General features: G+C 46.2%; 1 protein-coding gene across 1 annotated transcript in view; it reads left to right on the top strand.

The window, feature by feature from the left end:
• The window catches only part of CFAP47 (cilia and flagella associated protein 47), a 380,184-nt gene that overhangs the window by 213,334 nt on the left and 147,958 nt on the right, over nt 1-18,892 (top strand). Inside the window, exons 51-54 of the mRNA XM_056861810.1 lie at nt 4,853-5,021; nt 6,951-7,069; nt 7,228-7,519; nt 14,864-15,038. Of these exons, the coding sequence (XP_056717788.1) occupies nt 4,853-5,021; nt 6,951-7,069; nt 7,228-7,519; nt 14,864-15,038 (755 nt within the window). The remainder of the gene's footprint in view (nt 1-4,852; nt 5,022-6,950; nt 7,070-7,227; nt 7,520-14,863; nt 15,039-18,892) is intronic.

Below are 18,892 nucleotides of genomic sequence, written 5' to 3'. Positions count from 1 at the left end.
AGCCTGTAATGAGGCATTTCTATAACTCCAAATGGACTAGGTTCTCTCACTGGGTGTCTCTCTCTCAAGGATATTTGATTATTTACTTTCATTAAAAGACTCTGGCCTCTCTCGCCACCATCTCATCCTTTCATGTGGGCATTGATTCAAGCTCACTTTTCTCTCAACCTCACTGTAAACGGTTCCTTAAGGGTCTAAACAATATCTGCTCTCCAGTGAAGCCACATGTAGCCTAGTGGAGCCTGTCCCTAGTCTTGGTACAGCTCACTCAGTAAACTTTTGAGCCGATGGCCACTTGCCCACTGGACTTACTGTCCTATAAGACAGCCTTCTTGGTGACCATGACATTGGCACGACGAATGGGTGATTTGAGGGAGCTCTGACACGACACGCCCTTCACTACGTTTCACCATGATTGGGTGGTCCTGAGGCTCAGCCTACAGCATGTCCCCAAGGTGGTCTCAAAATTTCATTTGGCGCAGGATATTATTTTGCCTGTGTTCTATCCCGAACCCCAGTCACAATCTGATAGGTCCCTGCTCATGCTAGATGTCAGGAGAGTTTTACTTTTTAAAATCTTAATAGAACACAACAGTTTAGACAGGATACATCTTTATTTATCTGTTTTGCTGGTGTTAACAAGGGGAAAGGTGTAAGCACTCAAACACTTTCCTGTTGGGTAGTCTCAGCTGTTTAGGCAGCCTATGCTGAGGCAGGTAGGCCTTGTCCACTCCCAGTCCATGCTCTTTCGACTAGAGCGCACACCTCTTTGGCTGCTTTCGCCTCGCATGTGGACCTGCAGGACGTATGGCATGCAGCAACGTGGTCCACACCTTCGATGTTCGTCCAACACTACCTGATGGATGTCGATGCGGGAGCAGATGCTGCTGTGGGAAAAGCAGTATTATGAGCCATTCCTCATTGCTCAGTCTCACACCCACCTTCCACAGTAAGTGAGTGTGCTAATCTCCCATGTGGGACTGCAAGGAGGCCACGAAGATGAAAGCAGTGTGGCTTACCTGTAACTGTTGTTCATCGAGTGGTCCTCCTTGCAGGAACACATCCCTCCCTCCTTCCCCACTGCGGACTGACTCACTGCCTGGTGGGTCTGGTTTTCCATGGCAGCAGAAGGAAAACTGAGGGAAGGATGCTCCCCCGCCCCTCCGTCACGTGTCTGAAAGGGCGGGAAGGACCATTGGCGGAGAGGAGGGGGGAGCAATCCCTGTTGCTGGGCTAATTTCAGAAGCTTTCCAATTAGAGCTCCACGGCTGGCCTCTGCGCATACGCAGCTCTCCCATGTGTTGCCTGCGAGGAGGACCCACGCGGCGAACAACAGTTACAGGTCAGCCACACTGTTTTCTTTCTTGGGGTCTTTTAATGTTTATGCTGCATTATGTCTTGAATTTAGTTTACACTGTTTGTCTAGTTGGTATCCTCCAGGTATACTACCATCAGAATTTATTGCTAATTGATGATGACCACAAGCTGGCAATCTATACGGGCAATAGTCAAAGGAGACAGAAAGGTTACTTATCTAGTAATTGTAATTCTGGAGATCCATTCACTTTGCATGGATCTATAAAGCAAATTACCTTGAAAGAGCAGCAGTTACTGCATAAGTGACCTTTCTTCCATGGGTTGTGATTCAGATACACTCCTGCATGTCCATTTAATGAGGTTCAAATAGCCCTGTCAGTAAGGGTTTGATGCCCAAAGAGACAATGTGCCTCTAGGGTTATCCAAAGTAGGGTGTATATTGTGATATGATAATATCAGAGGAAATATAGGAACAGTCCTTTAGCATCATTAGGTCAGAAATTTACAGCATTCTTAAGAGGGCATGTAAAGCCTCTTAACAGTTCACTTAACCCCTCTCTGTTTGATTGCTTTCTGTTTTCCATAGTTGGATTTTGTTGCTGTGCTGTACTTCTGAATGAAAGTAGTAGTAATTTGAACTGTAATCCTGGAGTCTCTCCCCTACACATGTACATGGGTATTGGTCATTAGGTATGTTTACATCCTCCAGTGTTTTTTTCCATTTAAGCCTTAGATCAGTGGTTCCCAAACTTTTTGAGAATGAGGACCCCTTTTTAACATCAAAACATTTTGCAGACCCCCACATGATAGTAATTGTACTATTAGTATCCATTGATTGAGAAAAAAAAAACATAATGATAAAAAGCCACTATGAAATCAGCAACACTTTTAAATGAGTTTGCATTTTATTAATCATAGCAGCATTTTGGAAAAAATAGTAATACATATATGTGTGAGACATATTTAGGTACATTCCAGATGCTTGTAACAAAGGGTTTCTTCTTGTAACTACTGCCAGTCAGGGTAGACAGTACAGACCAATGACTTGACATATAGAAGAAAGCTTCATATGTTTGTATAGTTTGGAATTACTGGTGTAGCTGCCTAGAATGACCTTTTTGCTAACCCAGTGAGCAGTCACTCTGTACTCATAGGAATTCTCTTGGATGCCTAATCAGCTTTCATTCCTTATCAAAATGACTGGCAAATGCTTATTTATTTTGATTTTAGCCCTGGTTTTCAGTGTTAAATTGGCTACCAAAGGAGCGCACAGATATCAGAATCTAACTCAAATTATGATTAAAGTACAATACAAAATGTCCCCTGTGGAGAGAATTATCGATTGTGCTAGATCCAGGTGTGATCAAAGGATGCCTGGCTGCTCCCTCCCCCATGGCAATGGTGCTTCTTGTGAGGAGCGGTTCTCCTTGTGAGTAGACAGTGAGCCCTGATTGGGCTATTACACACTTGAGGGCCTCTTGCTGAGGCTGTCCCAATGCTGCCTGCCTGGATGGGGCTCAGAGCAGGTGGACCCAGTTGGAGAGGTATGGCCATGCTGTGGCAAGCAGGCTGGTAGATGAAGCCCATCTGGGCTAACACAGAGTTGGGGGTGCATGGCTGCCATGGGGGTGAGCCCATTGGGCAGATGCAGGGGGGAGGCAGAAACCTGCCCAAGCTAGATGAATTTGCTGACCCCTTGCAATAATGTCATGGTCCCCAGAGGTCCCTGGCCCACAGGCTGGGAACCACTGCCTTAGGTAATGTTTGTTGTGGAGTTTTTATACATTCAAGTTGTTTAGATAATGATCTAACTCATATGTATTCAATGGGGCTACTTCCTGGAAAGGGTTCTTGGGGTTGCACTGTGAAAGACGTAGTTTCCTTTTGGTGTAAAGAGATTGTCCTTATATTTGCTTCCTGTGGATGAATTATAATTAAGACCTTTTTCTGTTGTGATAATTTAAAGGTGGAGGTTGCCTGAGTATAACAGCATTGCAAGTAATTTCTCTACCTGTTGTGATTAGTTCCATGATCATTTTAAAAGGCTGTTTTTTTATTTTCCAAATGCAGCCACTACAGCTGCTTCTTGGAGGGGCAGAATTCTGACTTATGGCAACCTTATGTATTAATGACCTCCAAAATGTCCTATCATTGACGTCTTTGTTCAGATCTTGCAAACTGACGGCTATTGCTTCCTTTAGTGAGTCCATCCATATCATGTTGGGTCTTCCTCTTTTCCTGCTGCCTTCAATTTTTCCTAGCATTATTGTATTTTCCAGTGACTCTTGTCTTCTCACAATGTGACCGAAGTACAATAGCCTCAGTTTACTCAGCTTAGCTTCTAAGGAGAGTTCAGGCTTGATTTGCTTTAGAATTCACGTATTTCTCTTATTGGCAGTCCCTGATATCTATAAAATGCTCCTCCAACACCGCACTTCAAATGAATCAAATTTCTTCCTTTCAGCTTTCTTCTTTATCCAGCTTTCACACCCATATATGGTAAATTGCATGAGGGGCTCTCAAACCTTAGGTTTCCTTGCTGTTTTCCCACTGGAAAACACTGTCCCCAGCCTGCCTTTATTGCCATTGGTGGAAGTCAATGAGTACCTGTATTTCTTCCAGTGAGTTGAAAATGGCTTGAGGTTGCACCTTTCATCAGGAACACAAGGGATGGAAGAGCTAAAAAACACCCCCCTCCCTGCTCATTTTCCCTCTTCTATAAGTAGCTTTTAAAATGGTCACAGACTAAACATAACGCCCTTAACTAACTTCTTTAAAATGATCACTTGAAAACCAATTAGTTGAATGCTGCTCTGCTATATAATGGTAGACAGTGATAGCAATGGGAGTGAGTACTGCTACTTTTTTCTAGCAGGGCTCCTTTGCCTTTGGGAAGTGTCTGAACTGGGAAAAAATGGAGGAGGCAAAGCTTTCCTCCAGTACCTTTTGCTCCATGGCAAAGCTTCATCGTTGGGTGTCATTGCTATTATAGGAAACAGGGCCTCTGCTCAGAGGGGGGAAAAACTTGCTACACTAATCGTTCAGTTGTACAATGGTTTATCTTCTTTATCATGGTTCTTTGGCCCCAGCCAAGAATAGTGGCCATTTGTGCTATTGTACCAGTGTTCACGTTTGTGTGGTGAAGCTGTGCTGTGAAAGGAGGCTGTGTTTTTTTTAAGTTACAAGATGTAAGTGTAAGTGTGTGACATCCACCCTACAGCCACTGGAATGTTCCTGCTTACTCAGAAACAGAGCTATGCAGGCAAAAATTGAAGCCTTAAACTACCTTTTGGTATTTTGCATTTGGAGTGAAACCTTACCTGGAGAAGTAGAAAAGAGCAAGAGTCCAGTAGCACCTTAAAGACTAACAAAAATATTTTCTGGCAGGGTATGAGCTTTCGTGAGCCACAGCTCACTTCTTCAGTGAAGTGATAAAGAGATAAAGAGGTAGCTGACAAATGACTTCGTTTATTACAGATCAAAGTGGAACACCACCAGTGCTTTGCTTGAAATGTTGCCTTACTGATATACTCAGAGAAAAGCTGAGGGTCCCCCTGATCAATGACGCAAGAGAGAAGGCGCTGGCCCTCGCAGCCCAGCAGCAGATGTCTGTCTTGGAGTTTGAGCGGAGAAAGGTGACGGGGACGCTGGAGAGCAGCAGTGTTCGTGCAGCTGTTGCAGCCCTGGGGCTGTCAATAGTTGAGGTAAAAGCAATACTGACTGTAGATACTATTAGGAATTTGTTTTGTTCACTGCATTTAAAGCTGATAATGAAGCAAAGCTTTTATTACATAGCTCAAAATCTGAGAAGGCATCTTTTATCAATTTTTTTTTTAGTGTGAATATAGATAGCAGAATTCTCTGTTGTATTCTAAATCCACCAAATGAAAAAGTCTGATTTTGTGAGAAGCCCTCTTAACCCCACTGCATATGAATCAGAGGCACTCCGCAGGGTGATCCTGTGCTAAGCTGTGGTGCAGGCATAACCTGCCCGTGTTCCTGAACAACAGTAGGAGATCAAGGACACGCCATCGACTTGCACACTTCCTCCTGCCCTCTGCCTAAACGTTCACCTCCCTGCCATGGTTTACTTTAACCTTGTTGTATTATTACATCTCTGTCAGTAGTAATCACAGCTGATGCTAGTTAGGGTTGTCCTTTAAAATGAGTTTGAGAGCCCAGGTTGTGTAGAGATTAGAGTGTTGGACTAGGATCTGCAGGTTGAAATCTCCACTCTTCCATGGAACCTTGCTGGGTGGCCTTGGGACGGTGACACACATTGTCATCCTAACCTACCTCACAGGGCTGTTGTGAGGATAAAATGGAAGCGAAGAGAATGATGTAAGTCACTTTAGGTTCCCATTGGGGAGAAACTTAGGGTACAAATGAAGTAAATAAACTCTGGATCTGCAGGAGTCCGATTTGCATTAACTGTGCTCATTAACTGTATACAGATGTTATACTGTGGTTTGAAAGAATGTATGGTAAGGAGAAGGGGAAATGGGGGAGGGGAGAGAGAGAGACTGCAAGTGAGCATGTCAGCCCATAGCATACTTCAAATTCCCTAACAATGGGTTTCTGAATATTTTTAAATCACTGTGTTAATTTATTCTCGTGCGTGCAAACTGTTCTGTTAGGCATATTTAAACAGCACATAGGCATTTGCTGACAACTGAGTGATTTACCTAACTCCCATATGTTATTTTTATTCTCTGTAGCAAGGAAGAAATTGCATAGGCTATTTTCAAGTGAGAAGGGCAGTTGATCTGCTATGTGGCTAACATGATTAAGCAAGTTGTGATTTTGGAGCACAGAATTGAGCCATTATAGTTTTTGATGGGGAGAAAGGATGTCAGATGATAGCATTTTGAACACAGGCAGACTGTTAAAGCTAGAAAATGAGGAAATGAAATGCACTCCTTAAACATGATCTTCATCTGCGTGGCTTCTATGCAGTCCCACATTGGGGACTGCGCAGGCCAGCCACGAATAAGATTTGTCAGCTTCTAGCAAAATCAAAAGTGAGAGTGCTCCCCCTCCCCTCGGGGCATGTAGCCTTCCTGCCCAATGGTCACATGACCCAGGGGGAGGGAGCACTCTCCCCTCCAGTTCTCTTTCTGCCACCACGGAGAGAGAACGTGTCTTTAGCTTCTCTTCTTTATGGAGTCTATGAAGGCTCCTTTCTTCAGAAATAACTAAGTCCGATTGTCACAAAAAAACTGCCTTCCTCATGTAAGAGCTGTGCTAGATCGCTCTGTATTGAAGACTTGGACTGATCGCCTCTACATGAGTCCTCGGTGAGGTTACCTCAAAAGCTTCCACCTTGAAGAAAATTCCCCGTCGGGAAACTCGGCAAGACATCGGAGGTACGTCTGGGCGAGACAAATCCTCCCTTCGGCCCTCTAAGCGGTGAAAACTCTCACGAAACCGGCTAAGTTTTCTTGCCCCCGTCTCTCGGAACGCGGAGTCTCCTCGGCGCCGACCCGTGCCGTCACCGCCTCGGTACCGATTGGCATCTAATTCACCTCGGCATCTGTCATCCATCGTCGTCGAGTTGGCACCGAACGACAAAGTCTATGGAGCTTCAGGATATGTCTCATGATTCCCTGGTTAGCCCCTCTGCTCCTGTTCAGAGCGGGTCCCAGGATGAGCAACAGCTCAGCACTCAATTCCTTTTGCAGCCACATAAGGGTGTTGCTATTCCGACTCCGGACAAGCCTCTTCTGAATGTCGAAGTCGGCACGGAGTCTAGGTATGGGGCTGTCTCCATTACGCCCGGAGCTGTTCACACTCTCGGCACCAAACAATTTCTCGGCACCGATCGAGACCCTTCCGCCTGTTGCGTCCGGTCATCAATGCCGGTCATCCCTTGGAAGTTACTCCACATCTTGGAGCCGATCTGTTTCTCAGCACCTACGTTCTCAGCGCCTACGTTCTCTACGCCTACGTTCTCGGCGCCTACGCTCTCGCCGCCTACACTCTCACTAATCCAGTCGTCACTTGTCGACCTTTTACTCTGGGTCCAGGTGGCGTAGAGGGAACCGTCATAGCAGCTCGTCCTCTACACGATCCCGCAGTTGTCAAACTCGGTCGCCTTGCTGCCTCTGACATAGGCACTGCGATGACTCTCGCCATCACCCTTGGCATCAACATTGTCAGCGACACCGCGATGACTCGCGGTGCCGAGAGCCTGCTCGGAACTGTGTGTTGCCAAGGCAAGACTCCCCCTGGAGAGTCTCCCAACCGAGGTCTCCTTCTACATTAAAGGATATGGTCCATTCTGAGTCCGATGCGATGGCTACTCAGGTCTCTGACTTGGAATTCCGCACCTCGCAATCCTCACCTGGGGACATTGCAGAGGATACTAAAACACATCCTCTCCGGGAGATGTGGGATTATATGTAGAATTGATCCGTCTGGCTAAGGTTCTAAAATATATTCCCTCCTTGACGTCTCGGATGACAACCATCATGGGTATATTGCATTCCTCAGAGGCAGGTCCGGTGGCCCTTCCAATGGTTACAAGCATTTGGAGGTGATAATTAGGATCAGAGAACTTTATAGTCCCAGCCCCCCAGTCAATATACAGGCTGTGCCCTTTGAGCCAGTTAATTCCCAACACCACTTCGTATCTGATAGGGCCTATGGTGAAGTCTATTTGCTACCAATGGTGGCCAATGCCCATCGCTACCCCGCGAGTGCGACGATCTACTGTCCCACCCTTGAAGTCACTGCCATCCATTTGGGCAAACTGGATGGGAGCTGACAGGGTCTCTGACTTGACTTTGAGCGCTTTGAAAGTGGCTTCATTGATCAGGGAGCGGGCACACCCGAAGTCTATGAGTGCTTTGACTTGTAATTGGGGGCCCCTTTTATGGTGTTGTAACACTATGTCCACATACACAGTATCTTTGATCTCACTCACCTTCACTGGCGCTTTGGGTTTTGCAGGAACAGCTGCGAGGGTCCGCGGTGTCGCTTCACTCACCCCAGACCCTGCCCGTTTTTTGACAGATCCAAAGGAGATTCAAGATTTAAAGCAGGGGGGTCCCAGCCTCTGTCCTCATCCGAAGATGGTGAGTTGTCCCCTCTCAGGGCACTTGTAATCCGGGACCCCAATGGGTCCGTCGGTGCAGGCTTGCTGGGCGCATCTCCGACGTGGAGTGCTGATGGCGCGGTCCGTCCCAGTGCGGCGCTACGGTTGGCTGCGGTGCCTCTTCGCTGAGTTTGCCCCTGAGTCCGGGGGGGTCCATCAGGTCAAGAGGGAATTAAACGATCCAGACAAAGTGGGCAGGCGGCAGCAAAATGGCCCATGGCAAAATGGCCCACCGCAAACGAGACAGGCTCCCCTTTGAAAATGCGATTCACAGTCTGGAGGGGGGGGGGTTGAGCCGGTCTCTGTGGAGTAGGAGCTGCAGCCTTATACGGGTTTTTTTGGTAGCCCCCCTCCTTGGCTCGACGGCGGGCCAGCGAAATGAATTGGAGGCCGCTTTCCACTTCTTCAGCTAGTAAAATCCATTCCTCCAGAGTGTCTGGGTCTCGTTGCATATAAGCCCAGTTCAAAATGTCCGGGTGTAAGGCTTCCCAGAAATAATGTATTCGGGTAGCCTCAGTCCAATCTGCTATTTTCCTGGCAAGTCTCTGAAATTCGTCTGCGAATTCCCGCACAGGTGTGGAGCCTTGTCGAACCTGCAGGAGGGTTGCCTTGGGCTTCTCAACCAGGAAGGGGTCCTCAAAACGGCACCGTAACGCTCGCATGAAATCGTTGAGTGAGCGTATGGATAGGGCCCGAGTGTCAAACTGGAGTACCATCCAGTCGGCGGCTTTTCCAACCAAAAGTGAGGCAACGAAACGGACCCGGCTGTCTTCAGTGGGGAAGTGCTGTCCTTGTTCCCTCATGTAACTATCCACTTGGTGAAGAAAACAGGGCAGAGCATCAACTGAGCCATCGTAAGTCACCCTTAATCGTGGTTGTTTCCACTGCATAAGAGGGGGCACTGGGGGTAGCGCTGGCGGTTGTCCTGGGAGCTGCACAACTGGTTGCCCTGGGGGTGGCAGAACCAGTGCTCCCAGGACCGGCTGGGCCGGATGTCCCAGAGGCGGTTGGGCTGGTTGTCCCGGGGGGGCAGAAGTGGCGGTCTCTGTGGCGGAAATTGTGGCCGTGGAGCCGGTTGAGTTGGATGTCCAGGCACCTGTGGAACTGGGGGAGTTTGAGCTCGTTGTAAATGTTCATTTTCTCACATCAGGAGCTCCATTTGTTCCTGCAGACGGGCCACCCGATCAGACAAGTCCCGGTTCTGGCCCCGTAAGAAACGCATTTCGTCCCCATTACCCCCCGTGCATCGGGACTGGCTTACCCAGAGGTCAGTAGCCCAGTGGGGCTCTTCACCGTACAAGTTCTCCTCATCCGAGTAATCTGGTTCGATCAAGCAACCAGCGAGCTGACATGCGCGTTGCACGTTTCGAGGCGGGCCATAGGTCAGGGAAAATGAGGGGAACAATCCGAACCCAGTGCTCTCTTTGGGGCGCACGTCAGTTGCCGTCGTCGCGCTGCCCCGAGTGGCAGCCAGACGTTGCCCCTCGGCCTTCTCAGCCAGCGCCCGAGCTGCAGCCGCATCTGCTGCTCGCAACTGTTCTTCGGCTCGATTCCGATCAGCGAGTGTTTGGTTGGCCTCGAGCTTAGCGGCAATCGTCGTGGTGACGATCGGGAGGGCCTCTTGCTCCAGAAGCAGAAGGAGTTCAGAGGAATCTTTTAGGTCCAGTAACGGTTGAACCTGGACTGCCAGAGCAGCTGCGTCCAATCCAAACTCCGGGGTTAATCGTTTCGCAATCTCGGCCACAGTGACCGTGGCCAAGGTCCGTCCCACAAACTGTAAAGCTGTCCGGGCTGCCACGTCCCGTTCCTCTTTTAGGCACACGTTGGGATCGGGAACGGTTGACATCGGGACCCCTTCCACCTGCGTTCCAGCATCGGGGCCGCCGCTGGCTCCTGTTGTGCCTCATGCACTGTCAATCCTGCTAGCAAGTGGGTCAACGTTGCTAAATCCTCCTGCGCCAGCCGAACTTCCTCCAACAACTTGTCCAGTGTCCAGAGGTCGTGCTGGGCACTTAGATCTGCATCGTGGGTCATCCAGGGGGTCGTTTCAGCAAGGGGACACCACTGAACCCAAATAAGTCCAACTAGGCGGTTGATCTCTGCATCAGTCTGCAGAGCCTCAGCAAGAACGTCATGCAGCAGAGTAGGGTCGTTGGGGAACTCGTCCTACGTTCCCAACAGAAGGTACCAACATTCAGGACCCTCCAGGGCTCCAGCCAGGAACCCTCTACCCGGTGAGCACTCTCCCTGCTCCCACCCGGGGCCCAGGCGAACCCTCCGGGGCTCCAGCCACAGGCAACTCACTTGTAGAGCATGTCTCCTGCTCCCATCCGAGATCCTGGCGATCCCTCCAGGGCTCCAGCCAGGTAGGTGATGGTGGAAAGGGATTCGTGCCAAAATGTAAGCACTTGTCCCCGTAGTAGTCCCATAAACAACATCCACACACGAGTAGTCCAAAAGAGAGTTGATTTATTAGGAAACCTACAAGTTTACAGAGCCAGCAGGTAAATTGGCACGAATGAGAACTAAAGGCATGGCCTGCGGCCTATATGGAAAAGCATTGGCCATATCAAGATAGCGGTTGCAGTCATGGCAACCACCCCCCTTACGAGGGCCGTTCCCACAGCTAGGAAAGGAATTTGACAGTTACCAGTTCTTGGCCTAGGACTGCACCTGTTGAAACCAAAACATGCACAATCTTGTTTCTCCCTGCAGAGAGCCGGCCTGACACATTGTTAGAACCTCAGTACATACAAGTTTTTAAAGAAACAAATACATTATTATTGGTACTTTATTTCCAGTTTTGAGAAACTAACAGGTTTTAAGTTCATTACATTGGAACCTCTATAAAATTTGTTTAATAATGGCCAATAGATATCTTAGTACTAAAATTGATTAATCCCTCAATAAGACACATGTAGGAATGTTCAAAAAAGCTCAGTATTTCATGATCACAAATCCTTGAGCAGCATTTATATTAGTGTGCTCATGCATCAATACTCAGCACAACAAATCCCTGTTTCTTGCATAATTAGTAGCTTACTTTGGGGCTTGAACTTTTGCTTCTGCAAATAGGAGTTTTAAACAAGCAAATGCTCTTTAAAACTTTCATTCTGATATTCACTACATGTGCAGATCAACAGGATATAATGAAAATAGGTACAGTTAGCTAGCTGTTCAAAGAATTTATCCTAGGTTTCCAAATTATATTAGCCAAGTTGTTTCAATGCATATCTTCACTCCTTCTGAAGCTTGTAAGTTTAACTAGGGTCACCAGATTTTAAAAAATAATAATTCTATAGCACACTTTGATTATGATGTCATTGGTGGTGGTCATCGTGGGGAAGAAAGCTGTTATTACACTGAAACGGATCTGTAGATGTCCCAACATTCACCCAAGATGCAGGAGTTCCAGCAATTTAAGCAGCATACATAATTTTGTACGGTTATAGTTGAAATCCAGGACAGAAACAAATTCTGGTTACCAAAATCAGGTTTATTAAGATGTCAAAACATTTAAGAAACAGAAGTAGAAGAAATAATACATTAAGGCAGGGGTGGGGAACCTTTTTCCTGCCAAGGGCCATTTGCACATTTATGACATTATTCAGGGGCAATTCCAGGTGTAGATCTCCCGGGGAGGGGGAGAGGCTAGGGTTGCCAGGTCTATAGCCACCACCTGGAGTTTGGCAACCCCAGGGGAGGCCACACAGAGAAGGCCTGCAGGGCGCCCCCTCTCCCCCACTCCCAGGCAGGAGGGCAGCCAGCGGTGGGCCCGAGCAAACGAGGTGCCAGGGGGGCACAGCCCACAGTCGGTCGGCAAGGGAGGAAGGAAAACAGAGAAAGAAGAGAAGGGAGGGAGGGAGAAAGAGAGAGAAAGGGAGAAAGAAATGGTGAGTGGGGGAGAAAGAAAGAAAAGGAAGGAGAAGAAAAGGATGGAGGGAGACAAAGAAAGAGAAAAAGAAGGAGAAAGAGAGAGAGAAAGGAGAAAAAGTGATAGAAAAAGAGGCAGGGCCCCAGAGTTCCCGAGGGCCACAAAAAATGTCCTCGGGGGCCGCATACGGCCCCCGGGCCTGAGGTTCCCCATCCCTGCATTAAGGTATCAGAAGTATCAGTTCAGGAGAATAAACAGAAACTGGCTTTCATATGCATTTGTTGTCAAATACATTCACAGAGCAGTCCTAGTGGGGAGGGGTGAAAAGGGACAGGAGCCAGCATGACCCTTTTTGCACCAGTGTTAATGCCACTTGTGCTGGCTAAAGTGGCCTGCGTGCTGGTGCAGTACCACTAACACCGGCTCCTGGAGCAGCAGGGCAATGTGAGCCACGGGCGCTGGCACAGCTTCACGGGCAGTGTTATTTCAGCACAAGGGCTTGTGCCAACATCAAAGGGGACATCCCCAGGGGTGCCCTCTTGGCCTGGAAATGCTCCTTTTTGCAGGCGCAGCCCCATGGAACTCAATGGAGGGTTTCACTGGGTTTTGTGGCATTTTTAGCTTGCTGAGCTTGGTGTTTTTCAACCTGTTCATCAATGACTTGGAGTTGGGGGTGAACAGCGAAGTAGCCAAGTTTGCAGATGACACCAAATTATTTAGGGTGGTTAAAACAAAACCAGACTGTGAAGAGCTCCAAAAGGATCTCTTCAAACTGGAAGAATGGGCATTAAAATGGCAAATGAGATTCAATGTGAGCAAGTGTAAAATGATGCATATTGGGTGGGGGGGAATCCCAACTTCACATATACACTGATGGGATCTGTCCTGGCAGCAACAGAGCAAAAAAGAGATCTTGGGGTGGTAGTGGATAGCTTCATGAAGATGTCAACCCAGTGTGCAGCTGCTGTGAAAAAGGCAAATTCCATGCTGGCCATAATTAGACAAGGAATAGAGAATAAAAGTGCTGCTATCATAATAAAGCCTTATAAATCCATATTTATTAGACAAATAAAGTCAGTCCATAGAGTAGGAATTACAGCACACTTTTGTAGATGTTTTGGACACTAGTTTATACTTTATATCTTTTGTGTGAAGATTGACCACTAAACTTCAGACTGATGTTTACATGCCTGTCTTCCCCATATCCAAAATCAGTAGGAATTTATACCTTCTAAATTACATATAGATTTAAGTTGGGATTTGGCAGTTTATTGCTTAAGGCTGCAAGTTTAATAGTGCTCAGTCAGATGGAGGTAAAGTCAATACAATTTTTAGACAAGTACTCATCATTATTGAATTCTAAGGTTAGAAGTGTTCAGAAATAGGTGTTTGTATGCATTAGTTGGAACTGAAGGAGAGTTACAGATGTTTCTGCACCACTTCTTAGTAACTCAACTGAAAGGAAGGAGGAAGGAGGGAGTTGGAGCAAAGATAAAGATAAATATTAGAAGTAAAGCTAAAATAAACTGTGGCAGAACAAGGCAGTTGAAACAGAGCAAGGCAGATGAAACAGGAGCAACTGCCCCCAAAACGCCAAGCCCCACTCAGCCTACTCTCTAGTTCCCATAACAAAGAAAAGGGAGAAAAGAAAACAGAACAAGAAGGGGGGAAACCAAATGAAATAAGGCTTAATTAGACATACAATGAGAGGTAAACAAGGACAAACAGAAAAAGACCAAAATAAAATAAATAAATTAAAATGCACTGAAACTGAACACAGCCTCGTGATGTCCACTCGCTCTGAAGACCAGAAGCCCACCTTCTTAGTGTCAGCCCTTGACCCAACCCGAACCAATAACCACGGCAAGAGACACGCTGGTCCAAGGAAGATGGTTTACTGGCAGCATAGGTAAACAGAGCATACAGGAACTAAGACAGTAATGGAGGGCACTGGGATACACTTGACTATATAAAAGCATAGAAAAAAGCATTCAGCATTCAGCAGCCCAGGACAGGCTAAAGAGATTACATTTTCAAAACAGTCTAGAGATGCCTCCGTTCCCACGGAGTACCGTCTACTTCAAAGAGTCCAAAAATGCAAAACAATCCTTGGGAGCAAGTTGGTGGAAAAGCGAAACTGAGAGACAGGCCTGACACTTAGGCAGTATGACAAATCTGCTTGCTGCAGATCTGCTTGTTATATGTTACACAAACATTGCTTAAGTATGCTGTAGGTGTTCAGTAACCCAATAACAAGAGGAATCGGATATTCATTTCATTTTTTGCTGATTTTATCTCATTTCATTTTTTGCTGCTGACTTCCTGTTGATATTTTTCATTATAATAAGTATCTGGTACTGGGCGGTGGCAATATTCTTGAGCAACAGGATATATCCTAAAGATAGCTAAGAACATAAATGTTGCAGCCTACAGTTTTAATTCTTCCATGATGAACCCTGTTGAATTGTATGTGACTCCTTTCAGGGTTTTTTCTTTCAGATTTTACTACTGAAAGTAGAATGTGTGTGTTTATAGCTGTACAAATTGTTAAAATGAATGCTGTTTCATTATTATAGAAAGATTTGCTGCACAACTTGCCTGTATACTCTGAACAATATATCGAGTATAGTGTGGAAGTGAGCATGCCTGACTACTTTGAAATCCCTTGTAAAATATATATTCCTGTGCTGGCATCAACTAGAGTTAATGGAACACACCTGGAAAATGGAAATTGTTTTGCAACAGAAACAGGTAACAAGTGCCTAATACTGAACAAAAGCAAAATTAACTTTATATCTTCTGACACTCTTTATTCAATACTAGCTGGAATCCATCTAGTCTGGCAACTATTCCCACCTTTTCCCTTGCATGGGAAAGTAGTCTGTATCAAGTCATGATTTCAGCAGAATTTTGAGACTCTTCTCTTCTTTCCATTTTCCTTTCCCCAGTTCAGGCAGGATTCAATATTTTTTGCCAGTTTGTTTCTTTGACCAGGCAATTTGAAATTGTTAATGAAGTAAGTTAGTCTTGTTCTTTGAAGAGGCCCCAGCATTAATATGCAAGAAGTAAAGTTGAAAAATAAATAAAGCTGTTTTAACTTCAGTATTCACCACAGTCACTTAAGGACTGCAGGTTTGGCAGAGAAGGAATCCCACCCGTAATTTCCATTATTCTTATAATTTATATACATTAACAGGCTGTTTCCAGTACATTTTTAATGTCAGTTATGTGTTTAATATGGGCTTCTGACAATGTAAGAGATTTGGGAGAATTATTTTGTACTAAATCCAGGTGGTTGTCCCCATACCAAATTCTGCTGATTCAGCATTTATGCTGGCTCGTCAAGTTGTGATTCAGCAGAATATGCTGAATCACACTGAACCATTTTAGATGCAACACCACATGCGAATTTTATATCCGCCTAAAACAATTAACAAGTGATGTGTAATCAAATTATAATATATCAGGTGATGTTCATGCATGAGTGAAATAGTCCACTGTCTCCTATATATAAATTAAAGTTGGATAACAAGAACAAGTGTTGCTTATTTTTCTATGCATTTGCCTAGTTGGGTATATATCCTTGTGGAGATTGTGGCTGCTCTTTTCCAGCTCCGGTTTGTATGTATAAGCAACCATTTCCTACTAAAATTTATGCATTTGTGTTCCTCAGCATATCAGTTAATGCTTTAATAGATTAAGCCTTTAGTCATTCTTAAAAGTTTAAACCAAATACCATGGAAGGTCATGCAGATCTTCAGCTTTTGGTGTAATATGTTTCTGGTGAACCTAATCAGAATAGTATAGTGGATTGAGTATGGGACTTGGACTGGGGAGGCATGTTCAGATCTTTGGTTGACCATGAGTCTCACTGTTTGTAGCCAGTTTTCTCTCACACAGCTGTTGGGTAAATGGAATAACTTATGTGTAAGCCACCTTTTTAGAGAAGGGGGGATATATACATGGTGTAAATGCTCCTTGGTGTTAATCAATTTAAAACTTTTTTTTTTAACTGGCTTGGACAGCATAATGATTTTGGTAAATGCTTCAGTATTTTGTGCTTCCTGTCTTTGTGCCTTACTGTCTGCTACTTCTTTCTGAGCCCTATAGGGTAAACACTATTGAGAAATGTGATACATTTTACATGTTCACATTGCAACAGTTTGCAATAAATAAAACTGACCAACTAAGTAATCAGTTGTTCTCCATTAGCTGTATAGTTCATAGAATCCAAGCAATTAAACAAATTTGAGTTCTTGGAAAGGATCTATGCCATCTTGCATAAAATAACATTTTATCACAAACACACAGTCCTCCTCCTCTTGCTTGTAGCTGTCACTGCTCCGGTCTGCTCCACGCCTTTGCTTCCCTGACTTCTGCGCTGAGTAGAATTCTTTCCCACTTACAGGCTGAATCCGCTGCTGGGCTGCTGTCCTCGGCGTTGACTGTACGCGTCCTCTCTGCCAGGGTTGTAAATCAGGGTTATAAAACTCCTGGGCTGTGGTCTCCGAAGATGGACGAGACGCAGCTCTTTCCACGGGATGACTAATTCTCAGCTGGGCTGAAGTCCTCTGGATACGTCCCTCCTGCCGACACTCCTCGTCTTCCAGGATCTTTCCAGTAACGTACAGGAATGTGATGTGCTACCCCCCCCCCCACCGCAGAACAGACTGTGCTACTGAAGAGGTGGGGGATGGAAAACTGCCAAAAAGCAAAATTTACCCCATGAGCGCTTCTGAAAGAACAGTGCTCCGTGAGTTCTTAGACAAGAATCTGGCTCGAGGTTTCATCCGACCCTCTACCGCACCTTATTCGGCCCCAGCTTTCTTCGTGCATAAGAAAACTGGTGACTTGCGTTTGTGCATCGACTTTCGAAAACTCAGTGCAGTTACCCAAACCAATGCCTACCCCATTCCTCTGATCTCAGATCTTTTGGGGCAACTAAAGGAGGGTCACATTTTCACCAAATTGGATTTGGTCGAAGCCTATTATAGAATCAGAATTCGAGAAGGAGATGAGCCCCTCACAGCCTTCTCCAGTTGCTTTGGCATGTTTGAGTTCCTAGTGATGCCTTTTGGATTGAAAGGGGCTCCGGGGGTCTTCATGCAACTCATTAACGGGGTCTTACACGACTTGCTCTTCAAGGGGGTGGTGGTCTACTTAGATGACATTCTTATTTATTCAAAGATCATGGATGAACATATTGCCCTGGTTAGGGAAGTGTTGCAACGTCTCAGAGACAATCAGATCTATGCTAAGGTGTCCAAGTGCGAGTTCCTGTCAGAGATACAAGTTGCTCATAATAAGTTTGACAGAGACAGTTTCAAACGGCCCATAGAATACAAAAGTTGATAGGCCTTATGGCCTCCACCACGGCTATGGTAGAGTTTGCACGCCTTCTCATGCACCCACTCCAAAACTGGTTTCTACGGGCGTTCAGGCTCAATGTGGACCCTAAGTATAAACGCCTCTCCATCCCCAGATATGTAATTTCCTCCCTGCAATGGTGGGCGCGTGACAATAATATTTTCTCAGTCGTCCCTTTTCATTGCCCTTCCCCTGAAATGCACCTCTTCACAGATGCTTCCGTTTCGGGATGGGGGGCTCATTGTGATGAACTCAGAGCACAGGGTACATGGTCCACTTTAGAATCACGATTGCACATAAATCTACTGGAGCTTCGTGCCATTCGTCTTGCTATGTCTTCATTTGCAGGGTACCTGGAAGGACATCACATTCAGATTGCTACGGACAGTTCTACCGCCCAGTATTACCTGAACAAGCAGGGCGGCACAGGGTCCGTTTTGCTCTCCAAGGAGACCAGCGACATTTGGGAATGGGCCATAGCACATCGCGTCACTCTAGTGGCAATACACATCGCGGGCACGAGCAACACTGCTTGCAGATGCTCTGAGTTGCTATCCCAACCAAGCACACGAGCTCACAATAGACACCGACTGTCTCCACCAGCTGTTTTGAAGGTGGGGCTATCCACTGATAGACCTCTTTGCCACACACCTCAACTCAGTGTGTCCCAAGTTTTGCTCGAGGGCAGGAGCCAGCCCGGGCTTCCTGGGAGATGCCTTTCAAGCAGTCTGGAACCGGGCGCTCTTCTACCTCTTTCCCCCCTTCCCTCTATTTCACAAGGTTTTAGCCAAGTTGATCCACGACAAGACAGATGCCATTCTTGTCACTCCGTTTTGGCCCAGGAGGTCATGGTTTGCAGTGTTCATGTCACTTGCGCAAGGGGAATGCATCCTCCTTCCAAAGAACCCCCTCCACCACCACCCCCGATCTCCAACTCGCTGCTTGGAGGATACGGCCCCAGGGCAGTGGTCTGATAGAGTAGCTAAGGTCCTCCTGCATTCACTGAAGTCTTCCACACGCCGGTCCTATGATGCTAAGTGGAGGCGTTTCTCTGATTGGGCAAAGGGTAAAGGTGTTTCTCCAGTTACATGCCCACTGTCTACTGTGTTTGACTATTTGCTTTCCCTCAAAGTTGATGGTCTATCTAATTCCTCCATTAAAGTTTATTTGACCGCAATTTCAGCTTTTCACCCGGATATTGATTCATTCTCAGTTTTTTCTCACCCCCTATCAAAAAT

The sequence above is a fragment of the Euleptes europaea genome, chromosome 16 (assembly GCF_029931775.1).
Source record: "Euleptes europaea isolate rEulEur1 chromosome 16, rEulEur1.hap1, whole genome shotgun sequence".
NCBI classification, from domain to species: Eukaryota; Metazoa; Chordata; class Lepidosauria; order Squamata; family Sphaerodactylidae; genus Euleptes; species Euleptes europaea.
Note: the sequence above shows the minus strand (reverse complement) of the source record. Positions and strands in the feature narration are given on the sequence as shown.